Source organism: Lagenorhynchus albirostris, chromosome 3 (assembly GCF_949774975.1).
Source record: "Lagenorhynchus albirostris chromosome 3, mLagAlb1.1, whole genome shotgun sequence".
Lineage (NCBI taxonomy): Eukaryota > Metazoa > Chordata > Mammalia > Artiodactyla > Delphinidae > Lagenorhynchus > Lagenorhynchus albirostris.
In genome coordinates, this window is record NC_083097.1 from 165,569,849 (window position 1) to 165,585,861 (window position 16,013).

General features: G+C 61.0%; 1 protein-coding gene across 3 annotated transcripts; it reads right to left on the reverse strand.

The window, feature by feature from the left end:
- Positions 1-70: 70 nt before the first annotated feature.
- On the reverse strand, positions 71-14,872 carry CAMSAP3 (calmodulin regulated spectrin associated protein family member 3). 3 transcript variants are annotated; one of them, XM_060145361.1, is made up of 18 exons: positions 14,647-14,872; positions 8,958-9,211; positions 8,516-8,638; positions 8,337-8,432; positions 7,224-7,271; positions 6,824-6,962; positions 6,074-6,213; positions 5,895-5,988; positions 5,761-5,815; positions 5,537-5,610; positions 5,156-5,225; positions 3,639-5,070; positions 2,327-2,466; positions 1,939-2,246; positions 1,483-1,582; positions 924-1,036; positions 727-845; positions 71-638 (listed from the first exon to the last, which is right to left on the reverse strand). In XM_060145361.1, the coding sequence occupies exons 1-18, from the start codon at positions 14,792-14,794 to the stop codon at positions 333-335; spliced, it is 3,759 nt and encodes a 1,252-aa protein (XP_060001344.1). In that variant the 5' UTR covers positions 14,795-14,872; the 3' UTR covers positions 71-332. The 3 variants fall into 3 exon arrangements, with proteins under 3 accessions (XP_060001344.1, XP_060001341.1, XP_060001343.1); XM_060145358.1 differs by lacking the exon at positions 7,224-7,271; XM_060145360.1 differs by lacking the exons at positions 71-638; positions 727-845; positions 924-1,036; positions 7,224-7,271 and having other exon boundaries at positions 1,488-1,663.
- Positions 14,873-16,013: the final 1,141 nt, after the last annotated feature.

The following is a 16,013-nucleotide window of genomic DNA, read 5'->3' on the forward strand; positions in this document are numbered from 1 at the left end:
CAGCCGGCGAGTATGGGAAACCGTCTCGGGCAGAGATGTCACCAGGCACCCCAGCTAGCCTCAGTCGAGCTCTCTTTAAATTACTTTATTCGAGAAGGTGGGGAGGACAGACGGGGGACTGAGCTGAGCCCTGAGTCCCTGAACCTCCCAGCTCAGCCCCCACAGCAGGACGGGACCAAAGTAAGGGGGTGGGGACTCCAGCCCCACCCAGGCGAGGTCACGGGGGGACAGACAGGACCCGGGCATACCAATGGACTGTCCTCTGGGCTGTCCCCCAGGAGGGCGGTGGCCAGAGCACATGGGGCCCGGCCTGCGGACCACCCGGGACGGGGCTATTTGGGGGTGCTGCTGCCCTTCTTGGGAGTGGTGGGCTTCTTGCTCTGCCAGAGGTGCCCCTGGATGGTGAAGGCATCCACACTCATGGACATGGTCTTGGCGGGGATCTGGGTGAAGCGCTTTCGGTCCGAGTTGTACTTGTAGATGCCCTCCACCATGGCGGGCGTGACCGTCCGGGGGCCGTAGCCTGTCAGCCGCGACAGCTCCTCCGTCTCCCCGGACAGCGTGTACAGGGCCCGGAACTGGCAGCTTGAGTCGCGGAAGAGGATCAGGAAGTGGTTGGCCTTGCTCTTCTCGATCTCCTGGGTGGGGGGCGGAAGCAGTTAGCCAGGCCAGCAGGGCCCCTGCGACCCGCCCGCCGCCAGTCCGCCAGCCCCGGCCCAGGCCCACCTCAAGAATGCGGTTCTTCTGCGGCTCGTTCACCTTGCCCGCCAGGCAGCAGTGCGACAGGGCGTTGTGGATGATGAACTTGTTGGACTTGGCGCTCGGCTCCTTGTACAGCCGCGGACCTAGGGGGCGGGGCGGTCAGCAGGGACGACCGGGGGCGCCGGTGGGGCCCGGTGCTCACCCCCCGAAGTCCCACCTACCCGTGTACTCAGGCACTGAGGCCGGGGAGGAGGCGTTGCTGCCGTTCTCCCACTCACGTTCTCGGCTGCCAGGCAGGCGGCTTGGGGACATGAGGCTGGATGGAGATGGAGCCCTGCGGGGGAGGGGTGGGGTGGGGTGCGGTCAGCGGTGGACGAAGCCTCCCAATCAGTGTGCGGTGGGACCCGGGAAGGGCGAGCCCAGGACACAGCCCAGCAGGCAGGACGCATCCACTGACATCATCTGGGCCCCCAAGTCCACGAAGGGCCCTCTTCCGGCCCCGGGCACATTGAACACCCGTCTCAGGTGTGCAGCCTTGCATCTTTGGTGGCAGATGCACACCCTCGTGCCATATCACCCTTCTAAGGCTCCCTCTCCCTGTCTCTCTCCCCCTCCCTCTCCCCCTCCCTCCCTCCCCCTCCCTCTCCCCCTCCCTCCCTCCCCCTCCCCCTCCCTCTCTCCTCCCTCCCTCTCTCCTCTCCTCTCCTCTCCTCTCCTCTCCTCTCTCTCTCTGAGAGGCCACCTGGAACACAAACGCCTGCCCGCCCAGGCTAAACTCACCGAGACGTGGGCCTCTTCACGCCGAGGTTATTGGGCGCCTCGTTGGCCACAGTGGACAGAGACAGGGTGGACTGGGAGTAGACTTTGCTGAGCCGAGAGCCTGGCAGCAGAGGGTGTCAGGTCAGGCCCCACCTGAAGTCCCCTTACCTCCACATATGCCCAGGGGACCTTAGGTGGCCGGCTGGTGAGGGAATGTGCGGTCAGCCCTGTCCAAGACCCTCGCCCTGCGCAGCCTCGCTGGAGAATGACCTCCCCATCTCACCCCACCACTCCAGGCTGTGGGAAGCAGCCCTTCACCTGCTGAGCCGTGGAGAGAACCCCAGGCCAGCTCTGCCCACGGCCCTTACCCCGCTGCAGCCCCACATCCTTGTGGAAGCCTTGACCCCTGGGAGCGCATGCTTCGGCCCTGCGGATGTGCCCTGCACCGCCCGCCCCACACACCCACGGGGGCCTCACCCAGCAGGCCACGGGCTGTGCTTCGCGCCAGGGCCGAGTCATCACAGCAACCGGAGCGTGGCCGGGGGGCCCTCCGACCGCCCCGGCCCGGCCCCCCGCTCCCCATCGCCCGGGGCCGCAGCACCTTGTCGAGGTCATCCATCAGCTTCAGCTGGGCCCGGCGTTCATACTCGAGCCGCGTGAACTCCCCCCGCCGGGGGCCCACCTCCTCCTCAGCTGGGGCCCGGGTGGCAGGGGCTGCGGTTGAGGCAGGAGCCGCAGGAGCTGCGGGGGCCGGGGGCCCGGGGGCTGCTTCCTCCTGGGCCAGCCTGCAGATTGAGGGGATCGAAGCAGTCAGGTTGTGGGGACGCCAGTGGCGGGAGGCTCCCCAGGCTGGGTCCAGCCTCACCTTGCAGCCTCCTCCCTCCGCTGCTCCTTCTCGGCCTCCTGCCACTGTTTCCGCCGCCGTGCGTCCTCCACCCGCCGCTGCTGACGCTCCAGCAGGCTGGCCCTCTTCTGGGCCATCTCGTCCTCGGGCTTGTCTTCATCCTGGGGGCAGGCACCAAGTGTAGCTGGCTGTCCCTCCCCTGGTTCGGCTGGAGTCTGACCTTGTGTCGACCCAGCCTGCCAGCCGCTCGCCTGTCCTTGAGTGTTTGTAATTGGTCTGAAGGCACTTGGTGGGCACCTGCTGTAGCACAGCCCCATGCTGGGTTCTGGGCACACCAAGCGCTTAACCCAGCGAGGAAGGCAATCAGGTGTCACACCAACATTGGTGAACACCAGCAGAGGCTGCTGTCTACACTGTGGGGAGTGACCTATCCTGGCCTGGGGACACCGAGAGGGGCCTCCCAGAGGAAGCAACCTCGGAGAATGATGATGAGGACTGAAGTGGGTGGGGGTGAGCGGTGAGGAGAGCATTCTGGGCAGCGCGAATAGCAAGTGCAAAGGCCCTGAGGCCAGAACAAGCCTAGCAGGTGTGGAACAGCAGGGAGGCCAGTGTGGCTGGGATGCAGAGCTGGGGAGGATGCCATAGGATGAGGTCAGGGGCAAGCAGAGCCTACAGCCATGGGAAAGACCTATTCTAAGAGCAAAGAGGACCTACAGAAGGGTTTGAAATAAGGGGGTGACAAGGTCCAATTTACATTTTAAATAAATTTTGCTGACCGCTCAGTTGAAAATGGCCAGGGATTGGTGTGTGGTGAGGGGTGGGCAGTGGAGACCAATCAGGACATGACTGCTGGTGTCCAGGTAAGAGGTGGTGGCCCAGGCTGGGGATGCCAACAGGAAGAAGAGTGATTGGATATGGAAGAGTCAGGAAGGGGAGCTGGTAGGGGATGAAGGAGGGAGCAGGAGGGAGGGGATACCATAGAGGACCCTAGCCCCATCTGTCTAAACCCACTCCTGTCCATCTGTCCGTCACCCACCCATCCATCCATCCGCCCAGCCCTGTCCAACTGTCTACTACCTGTTCTCCCTCTGTCTATCCACCCACCCCATCTGTGTGTCCATCTGGACATACACACCTTGTCTGTCTGCCAGCTGCCACCTGGCTAACCACCCATCCACCTCTGTTCCCCACCGCCCCCCCAGTTCCATCTGTTTGTCCATCCATTGGGAAAGCCCTATCCATGCGACTGCCTGTCTACCCACCCGCCCACCCATCCCTGACCATCCATCCATCTACCCACCTCGCCCCTCCCCCACCTGCTCAGGTGACTCACCTTATAGAAGAATCCCAGCCCGGTCCGGGGCTCTCCCTCTGAAGATGCCTCTTCTTCTAAGGAATCCTCAGCACCAGGGGGGCTCCCATCTCCGTCATCCTCAGCCGTGGGCTCTTCCAGGCTGCTCAGCGGGATCTCGACGAGGGCAGGCCGGGCCGCGGGCTCCTCGGGGGGCGGCCCCTCCGCCAGAAGGATAGAGGAGCGTGTCTGCATGGGCACCTGGCTCGGCGAGAACTTGCGCAGGTGGGGGAGGCTGTCCACATCGTGGGGAGGCGTGAGCACCCTCGTCAGGGGTGCTAGCCGCAGCTCCGCCGGCCGCGCGTGCTTCGGGCTCCGGGGTGTGGGGCTGGGGCCAGGCCCGGGGCTGCGCCGGGCAGCTGGAGCACGCCGGGCGGGGCTGGGGGACGCGGCTTTGGGGCCCGTCGTGGGACCAGGGATGACCCATGCTGCGGGAGGCGGGGCAGGCCCAGAGGGCTCTTGCGGGGCCAGGAGCCGCTGCTGCTGGTCCGTGAGCCTCTGCATGTCCCGTTGCAGCGAGCTCAGCGCTGCACTCAGCTTGCTGACCGCCCGGTTATAGTCCCCCAGCCCTTCGGGGGGCACCGGGCCCAGTTCCGGCGAGAAGGTCACTGCCTTTGGCCGTGGCGACGGCTCACCCTGGCCCTCGCCTGCCGGCCGCTCCCCACCAGGGGCCAGGCCCGGCTCCACCTCTGCTTCCCCGCCGGCCTCCCGCGGCTGCACCTGCAGGAATGCGCTTTTGCCCAGTCGCTGGCGGTGCTTGGCAAAGATGGCCTCGATCCGTCGCTTCTGAGCCTCTATGGCCCGGCGTTTCTCCTCTAGCCGGGCTCCAAGCTCACTCATCTCTGAGCTCAGGGCCTCTGGTGCCACTGGGGTGGCTGCCGGGGACCCTGCCTCAGCCTCGGCCTTCACCAGCTGCTTCTTGCGTTCAGCAAAGCTGGTCATCTTCACTTCAGAGTTGCTGGCCACTGGGGATGAAGCCGCCGCCTTCGGGGAGCCCTCAGACAGGGCTGGCGGTTTCGATACCTCCCCCACCGGGCAGGGAGACGGTTTCGAGAGGCCCTCGGGGTGGGGCGAGTAGGTGGGTGCTTTGGTGGGCCCGTCGGGTGGGTAGGGGGAAGCCAGTGGCAGTTTGGAGGACCCCTCGGGAGAGTGGAGGTAGAAGCTGCCGTCGGCAGCCCCATCTGGGAGCAGCCGGGGCTCGGCACTGTGGATGATCTGCAGGGCCTCCTCGATGGTAGGCAGGTCGCCAGTCTCCGGAGCTGGTTGGGTGGGGGTCCGGGCTGGCACAGAGCGCGGGGGACCCAGGCTGTCTGAGCTGACGGAGCGGAGTAGGACGGGGTCTCCCATGACAACATCCACGTCGCTGTCCAGGCCAAAGGGAGTGCTGAACGACACGGCCTGGGAAAGGGGACGGCTGGGCGGCCGGAGGGAGGGGTCAGCCCCTGGGACAAGCCTGGGCCCCACCCGCTCCACTGCCCGGGCCCTTGCGATGCGCTCACCTGAGCTGACGGTTCCAGGCTTTGCCGAGGGCCTCCACGTGGGACATGGACGGGGAGGACTTCAGCGAGCCTGGGGAGGGGCAGTGAGTGGTCACTCAGTGCTCACTCGGGGGGTCAATGGGGACCCTGGGTGGCGTCAGCCACGGGTTGTCAACGGGTGAGTCACTGATGGGTCATTATGCGGATGGATAACTGTGGGTGGTGTCACTACGGGGTCCTGTTGAGCCACTGGGGAGGTCACTGGGGGGACAACGAGTGTCACCAAGGAGTCATTCGGGTGCCAGAGAGACCCAATGGAGGGGTCTAGAGGGACAACATGAGGTCAGCTGGGGTGGTCTTTGGATGGGGGTCTCCAGTGACAGGCCATCTCCCTGCCCTCACCTGTGGATCCTCGGAGTGGGGACTGGGGGCCGCCAGATGACAGGAGTGGATGGCGGAAGTTGAAGACAGGAGAACTGCCAAGAGATGCGCGTCAGCCGAGGGGCCCCCTCTCCCCCTCCCTCGGCCCTCCTGGGAGTGGAGACCAGATCATCTCCCTTCCCCGTCCCCGCAGGAGGAGGAGCCCATTGTGGCTGTGTAGTCTCAACCCAACAGGGGAGTGGTACCTGCTGCCGCTGTTGTTCTGAGGTGGGGAGGCCTCCGTGGCCCTGTGGGAGGCAGCTGCAGCACAGAGCGGAGGGTCAGGCAGGGCTTGGCCTCCCCCGCTCCCACGCCCCCCGGACCCAGGGTCGGGCCTCACCGTGACCATCAGGCAGATCCTTGACCTGCACGAAGTCGGGTTTCAGCACCTCGAAGCACATGAACAACTCCGCTAGCAGCACCATCAGGTTGATCTGGAGGTGGAAAGTAGGGTCAGCCAACCAGGCGCACGGCCCCCGACACACCCCCTCTGCCCACAAGGCCCCGAGATGGCCTTACCTTGAGGGGCGGTGGGACATAAAGCAGGTCCTCGAGAGAGAGCGGGCAGCCCCGAGGAAGGCGGGAGGCGCAGAAATCCTGCACCAGCTGGAGGTTGTACAGGCTGTCCGCCACAGACATGGGGTCCTTGAGGCACACCTCTGTAAGGACAGGATGCCTGCGTCCCCAGCTCTGAGGGAAGGAGGATGGGGCCCCGGGGAGGCGGGGGCCCAGCAGCCAACATGCACAGAGGACCTCTGACGAGCCAGGCTAGGCCCCCTTCACAAGGTGTGTACCGTGACAGGCTGTTGCTCAGGCCTTTGCACCTGCTGTTCCCATCACCTGGAGTGCTAGTTCCCCAAGAACTCAACTCAGAAAGCTTATCCTGACTACCCAGTGCCCTTCAGAGCACCTAACATCCGGAACATTCCTCTCGATGAACTTATTGTCTTTCTCTCCCAACTAGGATGTGAGCCGCCTGAGGTCAGGAACGGGTCTGTATCGTTCTGGCTGGAGCTCTGGCACCTAAAACAGGACCTGGCAGTTCGTACTCTATCAGTATCTGCTGCAGGAGTGAATTATATAAAGCACAGAGAGGTTTAGACACTTGTGCAAGGTCACACAGCTCATTACGGGAAGAGAGGGCTTCAAACCCAGGTCTGCCAATTCTGGGAGCTGCACTTACAATCGCTGTACTACTCTGGGGACAGACGCCAATGCCTGGGTGCCAGGCTTGCAAGGACGGGGTCTGGCTCAGGCACATTCACTCACCCTCGAGTCGCAAGAGCTGGGGACAGTAGCAGTGGATCGTGGCGGCCAGCGCAGCCCCACTTGCCAGGTCCTGGAGGCTGGTCACGGTCGGAAAGCAGGGGGCGCGTCGGGCCACGGCGCGGTCCTTGCGATATCGGATCTGTGGGTGGGAGCCGGGTCAGGTCAGAGGTCAAGCTGGCCCCCTCCGAGGTCAGCAGTCATGCAGGCTGGGCGGGGAGGCCTGGGGTTTCCGCCACGAGGGGGCGTGAAGCCGGGGGTCCCAGAGCCAGAGTGGGGGGGGCCAGCCTGGAGCAGGGGAAGGGCAGCAGCAAGAGGCAGAGGAGGTGTCTGCGAGCAGCCAGGCCAGCAGCGGGGGCTGGGGACAGGGACTCCTGGGACCCTGGGGTGGGGGATACGTTACCATGGGGGGTTTGCTCCCCGACTCCTTCAAACAGAAGGCAATTGCGTGCTGGGGGGAGAGGAGCAGCTGTCAGCGGGGCGGGAGGGGTGCTGACTTGCTGGGCCCCCAAGCACACCTCCGGCGGGGGAGGAGACAGCCCTGACCCCTGTCCTGAGCCCTGGCCATCCAGCTCCCTGACTGCGCCCTGGCCGGCTTTGGGGACCCCAGCTCCTCCCAGCCAGGAGGGACCCCACAGAGCAGCCACTCATGCAGGGAATCCTCTTCTCCCAACACAAGACCCAGGTCCCAGCTGGGGGAGGGGATGCAGAGGAAGCAGGAAGGCAGGAGAGGAACCCCCAACCCCGGCCCTAGTGTGGGCGGAAGGAGACCCTGAAGTGAGCAAAGGCAGGGACTTCAGCCCAAAACCTCCCCCCGACACCTGCAGTGGTCACTTTCCCCTTGTACTTCAGGGATGGACACCCCACTGCCCCCAAAACTGAGAGCAGGGAGCTGTCCTTAGGGAAGCTGGAGTCTCAGGAAGGTTCTTCTACCCTCTTTTGGGTTTGAGGATCTTTCTCTTGGCTAGAGGGGTCTTCTCCATGTGCCCTGCCTGTTGGGGTCAGGATCCATGTGTCTGATGGGCTGGGGTCCTCCCTCTCCCCACCTTGGCTCAAGTGGACAAGCCTCTTGATTACTGGGAGGTGAGTCATGTACCGGGGAGAAGTCTGTCCTTTCAGGAACAGCAGAGATTCCCCCCTTCCCTTGGTTCCCAAAGGGTTTCTCTCTGTGCCCCCAGGGCTGGGGTCCTACTTCCTTTGCTCATATCTGGGGAGAGACAGGAGAGGGAGCAGGACAGGCAGGCAGAAACAGACACACAGACAGCGACAAGCAGGGCAGGCAGACGGGGCAGAGAGAGAGCCCCACTTACAGGAACCAGCTTCCAGTACCAGCGTGTGGGACACTGATGCCAGAGAGGCAGAGAGGAGAGTGGCAGGGGCGGCAGAGGGGAGAGGGCAGAGAGAGAGAGTCACCTCCAGCCCCCCCAGTGTAGGAATGGCCTCGAGGCACAGCTCCAACCTGCCCACCCAGCCCTCGAGGGGCCGCCCTTCCTTCCATCCATCGCCCCAGGCTCACCGAAGCCTGCGCTGGCGCCACGCCATCGGCAGGGGCCGCGGGAGATGCCCTCTGGGCAGCTTCCTGCTCTGTCTTCTCCTGCAGCCGCCGGATGGTCTGGGGAGCAGGGAGAGGTCAGTGCTCCAGTCACTGGGTGATCCTGGCCCCCACCAGCCCACCTTGGCCCAAGCCCCACCTACCGTGTCCACCCAGAAAAGGAGCTTGTGCTCCAAGCTGGCCAGGGCCAAGGGACCAGGCAGTGTCTTTGTCCACTCAAAGGCGAAGGCAACCATGAGGGCATCAATGACAGCTAGGTGGGCTCCCTGTGGAGGCAAAGAGCTGCAGGGTGAGACCAGAGCGCCTCCCAGGGAGAAGAAAGAGGAAGAACCTGGAGGTGGGAGGGGCTCGAAGTGGGAGGGACTTGGGAGGCAGTCCAAGCTTTGAGGTCACAAACTAGGCCTTAGGGATCTGGTGGGCCGGGTAGGCAAGCCCTCAGGAGCCAGAGTTAGCGCCTTTTGGGAGGCGCCAGGCTTGGCAGGAGGCGCCAGGCTTGGCAGGAGGAGCCTGGCCTGGTGGGAGCAGCCATGAGGGGAGGAGCCAGGCCTGGTGGGCGGGACCTAACGTGGTAGGGGCGTGGCCTACCATGAGGATAGGCTGGTGCCTCAGGTCGGCCTCCTGCACCGGGCGCTCGGGCAGCGCGGGCACCATGCCCCTCCGCGCCAGCAGGGCCAGTAGCGCAGAGGGGCTGGGGGGCGTCTCGAGCTGCGGCAGCGCCTGGCGCCAGGCCCGGCAGTAGAGCTCAGCCGAGAGCAGCAGCCGCGTCACCGGGGGCTTCACGTGCTCCTGTGCATACTGGTCGGTGTAGAAGGGCTCCCACAGCTCCGAGGGCACATGCTCTGCCGGGGCGAGGAGGGGGGGTGGATCATGGCGGGTCAGGGCCACCGGACATAACCCCTCCGCATACATACAATTACATGGACCCAATTATGGGGGGTGGGTCGTTGCGGGTCTGGACCAGGGAGGATGGCACCGGGACGGGAAAATAGGGCACCTGGCCTGAGACACGAGGTGCAGGTGTGGGGGAGTTTGCCAGAGGAAGGGGTGACGGTGTTCCAGGCAGGGGGTCTGCATACAAAGGCGAGGAGGTGGGAGAGAGCACATGCCTCGGGGAGATGGCGGGCTCTTGGACCCTGAGGAGAGGGGGCGGAGGCCAGATGGGCGGGGTCTTGTAGCCTCCCCTCTCGCCCTCACCTAAGGACTGCACGACAGTGTGACTGAATCGATCTCCCTGGGTGCCCTACACCACCCCAGCGGACTCGCTTTGCCTTCAGGCAACCCTAGGAAGAAGCAGCCAGGGCACACGTGGTAACTCCGCTTTACAGATGAGGAAACCTAGGCACCAAGAAGGCCACACAGCTCTGGACTGGGATTCAAACCCAGGCCTTAAGCAGGGGGTGGGATGACAGGACATGCAATGGGGGAGGGGGACAGACTGCAAATACTTTGTGGGGGGCGGGTGAATGGCCTGAACTTGGTGACTGAAGGGGAGGGGGGAGAGGCACCCAGGGCCCCATTGGGAGTGAGGGGGAAGAGAGACAGAGGGAGGCGGAAGGCAAGAGAAAGAGGGTGGTGGCTGAGATGGGGGTACAGGAGGGGCTGGAGCTTAGAGGCAGCCACAAAAACCCTGAAAGAGAGGGGCAGGGTAGGAAGAGGCTTGAGGAAGCCGCATGTGGAGGGAGGAGGGGTGGCAGAGCCCCAACCAAGTGGGACCCAAGGGTGGGGAGGAGAAAGATCAGAATAAGCTGCCAGGAAGATCTGGGAGGTAGACAGGAGGCAGCCGAGGCCAAGGCGGTTGGATGTGCCCTTATGGGTCTTCCAGGGAGGCCCCACCTCATCCCAGTCAGAGCTGCTGCTTTGTATACTGGGCTTCTGCGTGTTTGAAAGGATGGAAGGGGGCAGGATTCTACTGCTTAAAAACATTTGAATGTGTCATACCAGGCCTTCCTCAGGTGCCTGAATTCACAGCGATGCTCTCCAGAGGCCCCTACCCTCACCTACAAGGACCCAGGCACCCTGGCTTTCAGCCCCTCCCTGCCCCACCCTCCCACTCTTTCCCCACCCCCTAAACTCACACTTGACCTTCCTACTTAATACCCAAACCCCATGTAGAGTTGGGCCATCTCTCTGCCCCTTGAAAGAAGAGTTCTCCAGACCTAGAGATTATCATATTATGTGAAGTCAGTCAAGGACAAATATCATATGATATCACTTATATGTGGAATCTAAAAGAGATGATACAAATGAACTTATTTACAACACAGAAATAGACCCACAGACATAGAAAACAAACTTAGGGTAAACAAAAATGATGGGTAGGGGAGATAAATTAGGAGTTTGGGATTAACATATACACACTACCATGTATAAAACAGGTAAGCAACAAGGACCTACTGTATAGCACAGGGAACTATACTCATTATCTTGTAATAACCTATACTGGAAAAGAATCTGAAAAAGTATATATATATGTGTGTGTATAACTGAATCACTTTGCTGTACCCTTGAAACTAACACATTGTAAATTAACTACACTTCAATTAAAAAAAAAAAGCGTTCTCCAGGTTTTCTTTCCTTCCACCCTTCCCCTGTCCCAACCTCCCTGATCTGCCCTTGCCCTCCTAGCTCCCGGCCTCCCCAAGGCCAGCAGTGGCCTTCCAATGCCCACTATCTTGCCTGGGCTCTCTGCCGAGTACCTCCTTCTTCCAGAAAACTTCCTCCCCCTGGCATCTTTTTCTCTCTCTCCCACCACTCAAGCCAGGCCACCTCCTGACATGCCTCTTTGATGCTGGGCTCCCAACAGCTCTGTCTGAACAGCCCTGTCAATGGACTTGCCCCCGCTACTATGATGGCTTCCATGGCCATCTGAACACTGCCACCTGCCACAGCCCAGGCAACGCCCATCATGCTCAGCGTCTTACTCCAAACGTGCTCCTTCTCTCTGTCCCCATCACAGCGAGAGACAGATCACCATCTCTCCTTCTCTCTCCCGGCTCCAACATCCAATCCGTCATCTGGTTTCAGCTCCTGGCATCCCCTGAAGCCAAACCCTCCTCCCCCTCTCTCCAGCGCCCGGTTGCTTCCTGGTCCCATCAGCAAAATTAAAGTTTCTTTCCTGCAGGGCTTGTCAGGGCCTTGAAGATGACAACTTGAGCTAGAGCTACCGATAGCTAATGTTTATCAAGTCCTTACTTTACACCAGTCTGTCTCCACCTCGGCACACTTGGCATTTGGGGCTGGATAATTTTGTGTTTAGTGGGGCTGAGGTGTGGGGAATTGGGGCAGGGGGGTGCTGTCCTGTGCATTGTTAAGATATTTAGCAGAATCCCTGGTCTTTCCTCACTAGATGGCAAGAGCACTGTCCTTTCAAGTAGCAACAACCAGAAATGTCTCCAGACACTGCCAAATGTCCCTTAAGTGACAAACTCATCTTTGGTTGAGATCCACCGCTCTATACTATAAAGTGTTCTATCGACCATTTACTGTAGAGCAGTCCTGTCCGATAGGAATAGAATGTGAGCCACACAGGAAGTTTAAAATTTTATAGTCACTACATTAAAAAAGTAGCAACAGGTAACATTAACTTAGTAATATATTTCACCCTATATATACCCAAAATATTATCGTTTCAACACGTCATCAACATAAAAACGTTATTAACGAGATATTTCACTTTTTTTTTTTTTGGTACAAAGGCTTCCAAAGCCACTGTGTATTTTACATGTACAGCACCTCACAATTCAGACCGGCCAGATGCTGCTCGTGGCTACCACACTGGACAGCACAGCTAAAGCGCAGCTAGCCCTTGGACCACCACCGCCGCTGCCGCCTTGTGTGCATTTGCTCGTTGAATTATTCCGAGACTTATTCTTATCTGTTGTACAGATAAGAAAACCGAGGCCCAGAGAGCTAAGATGACTTGGCCAAGATCACAGAGATAGTAAAGGGCAGAGCCGATGGGACCCTAGTTCCCTAAGCATCACCTGGAGGTTCTGGCGGCCTAAGGGACTGCATGTGGTGTTTCCCAAACCTGCATAAAGATGCCACCCTTCCTTATCTCTGAGCTTGAGTTCTGTGGAGCCCAGTAGCCTGCATTCCTGCCCAGCCTCTTCAGGCCTGTACCCTGGGGCCATCAGAACTACCCCTTCCCCCAGCCGTTATTCCCCCGGGGCAACTGCATATCTGATCTCATCTGGTCAGTCCCCAAACACCTTCCATGTCTCCCCAGGGCCCTCAGATTCCCCATCCATGGCCTGAGAGGCCCTCATCACTTGCACCAGACTCCCTCATCTCCCTGGCCACTCCTGGCCACCCCTGGGACCTGTACACTTTTCTTGGAGAACTCGCTGTTGGTCTCCTCCCCCTGGCAAACTCCTACACACCCTTCAAGGTTCAAATGCTCCCTCCTCTTGGGAGCCTTCCTTTCTCCTCCCCTCCCTGGAAGATTTCAGGGATTTTCCTCCCCCAGCTGCTCGCTGGGAGGCCCTCAGCACGCCTCGACATTAACTGGACATCACCGACTTTATCACTCTTAGCAGCAATGATCTGGTTTCGTCTCATCCCCCTGTCTCCATCCTGAGCACCCAGCACTGGACTGGCACCCAACAGGCATCAGTAAAGAGTCCCGGAGCCCATGAACCAAGCAGGGCTCTGCTCCCCACTTCCCGCTCAGAGCCTGGGGGCCCACCTTCCTCAGACCCCCTCTGTTTAGAGAACGTGGGTGGGGGGGCAGATTCAACGTGACCTTCGGGAAGGATGTCACACAACGCAGGGGAGCTGGGTCAGGGAGAACAGAACCGGGTGAGTCAGGGCGTCCCCCAGGGACCTGACTTTTCTTTCTGGGAAATGGTACAGTAATTTCTCTTCTGTCCCCTGACCAGATGATGAATAACATTATCGTTAATAAAAATACCACTGGTCACGGCAGCAGGAATAGCAACATCCACTTAGTGTGTACTTGTGCGCCAGAAACAGAATAATCCCGTGGTCAGTCTCTCTCACCTTGTGAGAGGAGGAACTGGGACCCCAATCACCCCAGCACTGCCCTGGTACTTAGTGGGTGCCCCGCAGACATTTGTGAAATGGATAACAAAGTGCACAAATGCCTTCTTTTATAGAGGACTAAACAGAAGCTTAGAGAATTGGGTTAATTCGTCCACATTCTGGTGGAGCGTGGGACTCAAAGCCAATTCTGATTCCCAAAGTTGAGTCCTCTGTGGCCTCATAACCTGGGATGCGAGGGGCTGGGGCAGACCTGGGTCTCTCCCCGCCAACCATCCCCCCACCCCCCACCCCCTTTCTCAAGCAGATCCCTGTGGGCGGTGAGCCCCAGAGTGGGCCCTGCTTGGGAGGGTGCAGGGAAAGAGACTGGGAGAAAGACAGGCTCAGGCGGAACCAGGAGCCGGACAGCTGTCACCAAGACCCACACCCAGAACTGGTTGTTCTGGGAAGGCCACTGAAGGTATGATGGGCTGTGCTCAGCTGGTGCCAAGACCAGTGGGCAGGACCAGTGGGAGGGCAGGGCGTCCCCCCAGAAGGCCCAGACCTTAATTAACTCGTCTTCCCCATGGCCAGGCCCTGACTCTCAGCTCTGGCATGGGGCCATTACTGAGCCTTCCCTGGGCCGCAAATCCTAGGGACCCATTCGCATCCTCCCCGGTGGGGTGGCCTGAGTTCTTCACACACGTGAACCGGGGGGAGGAAGTGGGAGAAGGCCCTGCACCTGGGCCCCCACCCCCGGCGATCTTGGAAAAGCCATTTCCCTTCTGCTGGGCTCGCCCGCCTCCTAAGCAAAATGGGGCAATAAGTCACAGCTGCCAGCCGCCGGCCGGGGCAGTGGAGGCGAAACAGGGGCTTCCCGCTCCCCTCACCGCCCCTAGAGCAGGCAGGGCCGACGCGGGGTGTGCGTCCGGGCTGGACGGGGGCGGGGGTCCTCGCGGGCGCACGATGTGTGTGTAAAGGGGGGGAGGGCAGCCAGGCGAGGCCCGCAGTGGGAGACAACACTCGGCCCGCAGACCCTGCCCGGGTCACCTGGGGTCCGGGACGCCCGGGTCCCGGCGCGGAGCTGGGCCGCCGGCCCCACCCCCACCGCGCTCCCGCAGCCGGCCGGGCAAAGTCCACCGCCTGGGCCGAGCAGGAAGCCCAGAGGCCCGGCGCGCAGGGGCCCGGGCCCGGGGACCCCCGGCGACCGGCGCTATTGTTCCCACGGCCCCAGCCTCCCCGGCGCGGCGCCCCGCCCCCCGCACCTGCCGCCCCCTCTCCCCCGGCCTGGTACCTGCGCCCCCGAACGCGGCCCGCAGCACCCACGCCAGGCTGGCCGCCGCCTTGGCCCGCGAGAAATCGTACTGGTCCAGCGATTTGATCTCGGGCACAAGGAAGGTCCTCCGCAGCGGCCCGGGCCCGGGGGGCGCCGCCTCCACCATGGCGGCGCCGAGGCTGCGGGCACCGGCTCCGCGCTCGCTCCGGCTGAGCTGGGCTGGGCTGCGCCGCGCTAGCACCCTGGCCGGGCCCGCCGTCACCACCACCGTCACCGCCGCGGCCGCAGGCGAGCCAGGTGCGGCCGATCGCGCTCACGACGCTGCGTCGGCCCCGCCCCGGGGCGGAGCCCAGGTGTGCCCCGCCCCCGGGCCTGGCCCACGACCCTGTCCCCTCGCCTCTCCCGGCCCCTCGCCGCCGCAGGGTGGGGCGGGCCCAGACTGCGGTGGTGGCGGGGGAGGCTGCGGAGGAGTGTGTGTGCGCGCGCGCGCCTGTGTGTGCGCGCGCGCTGGGGAGGGTGAGGGACCCTCTCTGCTTGCGGGTGTGTGTGCCTGCCCAACTGTGTTTCCTTAGATGTGAGTGTGAGCTTGTCATTCCCGGCCTGGAGGCAGCGCGCGCGTGTGTGCACCTGTTTCTCATTGTGTCTTGTGAGCGTCCAAGAAGGTGTGTCTGTATTCGCATCAGTGTGTGCATCTCTGGACGTGTTTGGGTGGTGAAAGGAGGGTGTGGAATGTGTTTGAGGGTGTCTGCGTGTCCGTATCTGTGCGAATGTGACAACGCGCGCGTCCTTGTTTTTCATGTGTGTACAAGGATCTGTGTTGTGTAGGTGTTGGTGTCCTGAGGATTCAGGAGTGTGTGGGTATTTGTGTTTTGTCAGTGCATTTGTGAGTTTTCCTATTTGTGAGCATCTAAATGTACATCTCTTTTGTGTCAGGGTGTGATGAATGTCAATGAAGGAGTATGTGCGACAAACTGAGAGTGTGTGTAATTATGCAGGAGTGTGACAGCTTGTATCTGTGAGTGTGGTTGAATGGCTGTTACTGGGTATATTTGCAAATGTCTGTGTGCATTTGTGGTATCAACAGAATTTGTTGGGGGCTGGGCTCCAATTGTGTGTAAATGAGGATGATGTATTTGTATCTAAGTGCATTTGTATATGAGTCTATGAGTATGATTGTGTGCACACGGGTGTGTGTATGGGGGTAGCGATTGTGGAATGTGTTTTGCTCAGATATGTGTATTTACATGTGAGTGTATTTGTGGGTGACTGTGTTTGGGTATATGGTGTGAGATAAAGTGGTGTGACAGGGTGCGTAAACAGTGGAAGTGGGTATAACTGTAGAAGAATGTCCATTTCTGGATGCATCTATGAGAGTGCAAGTGTGC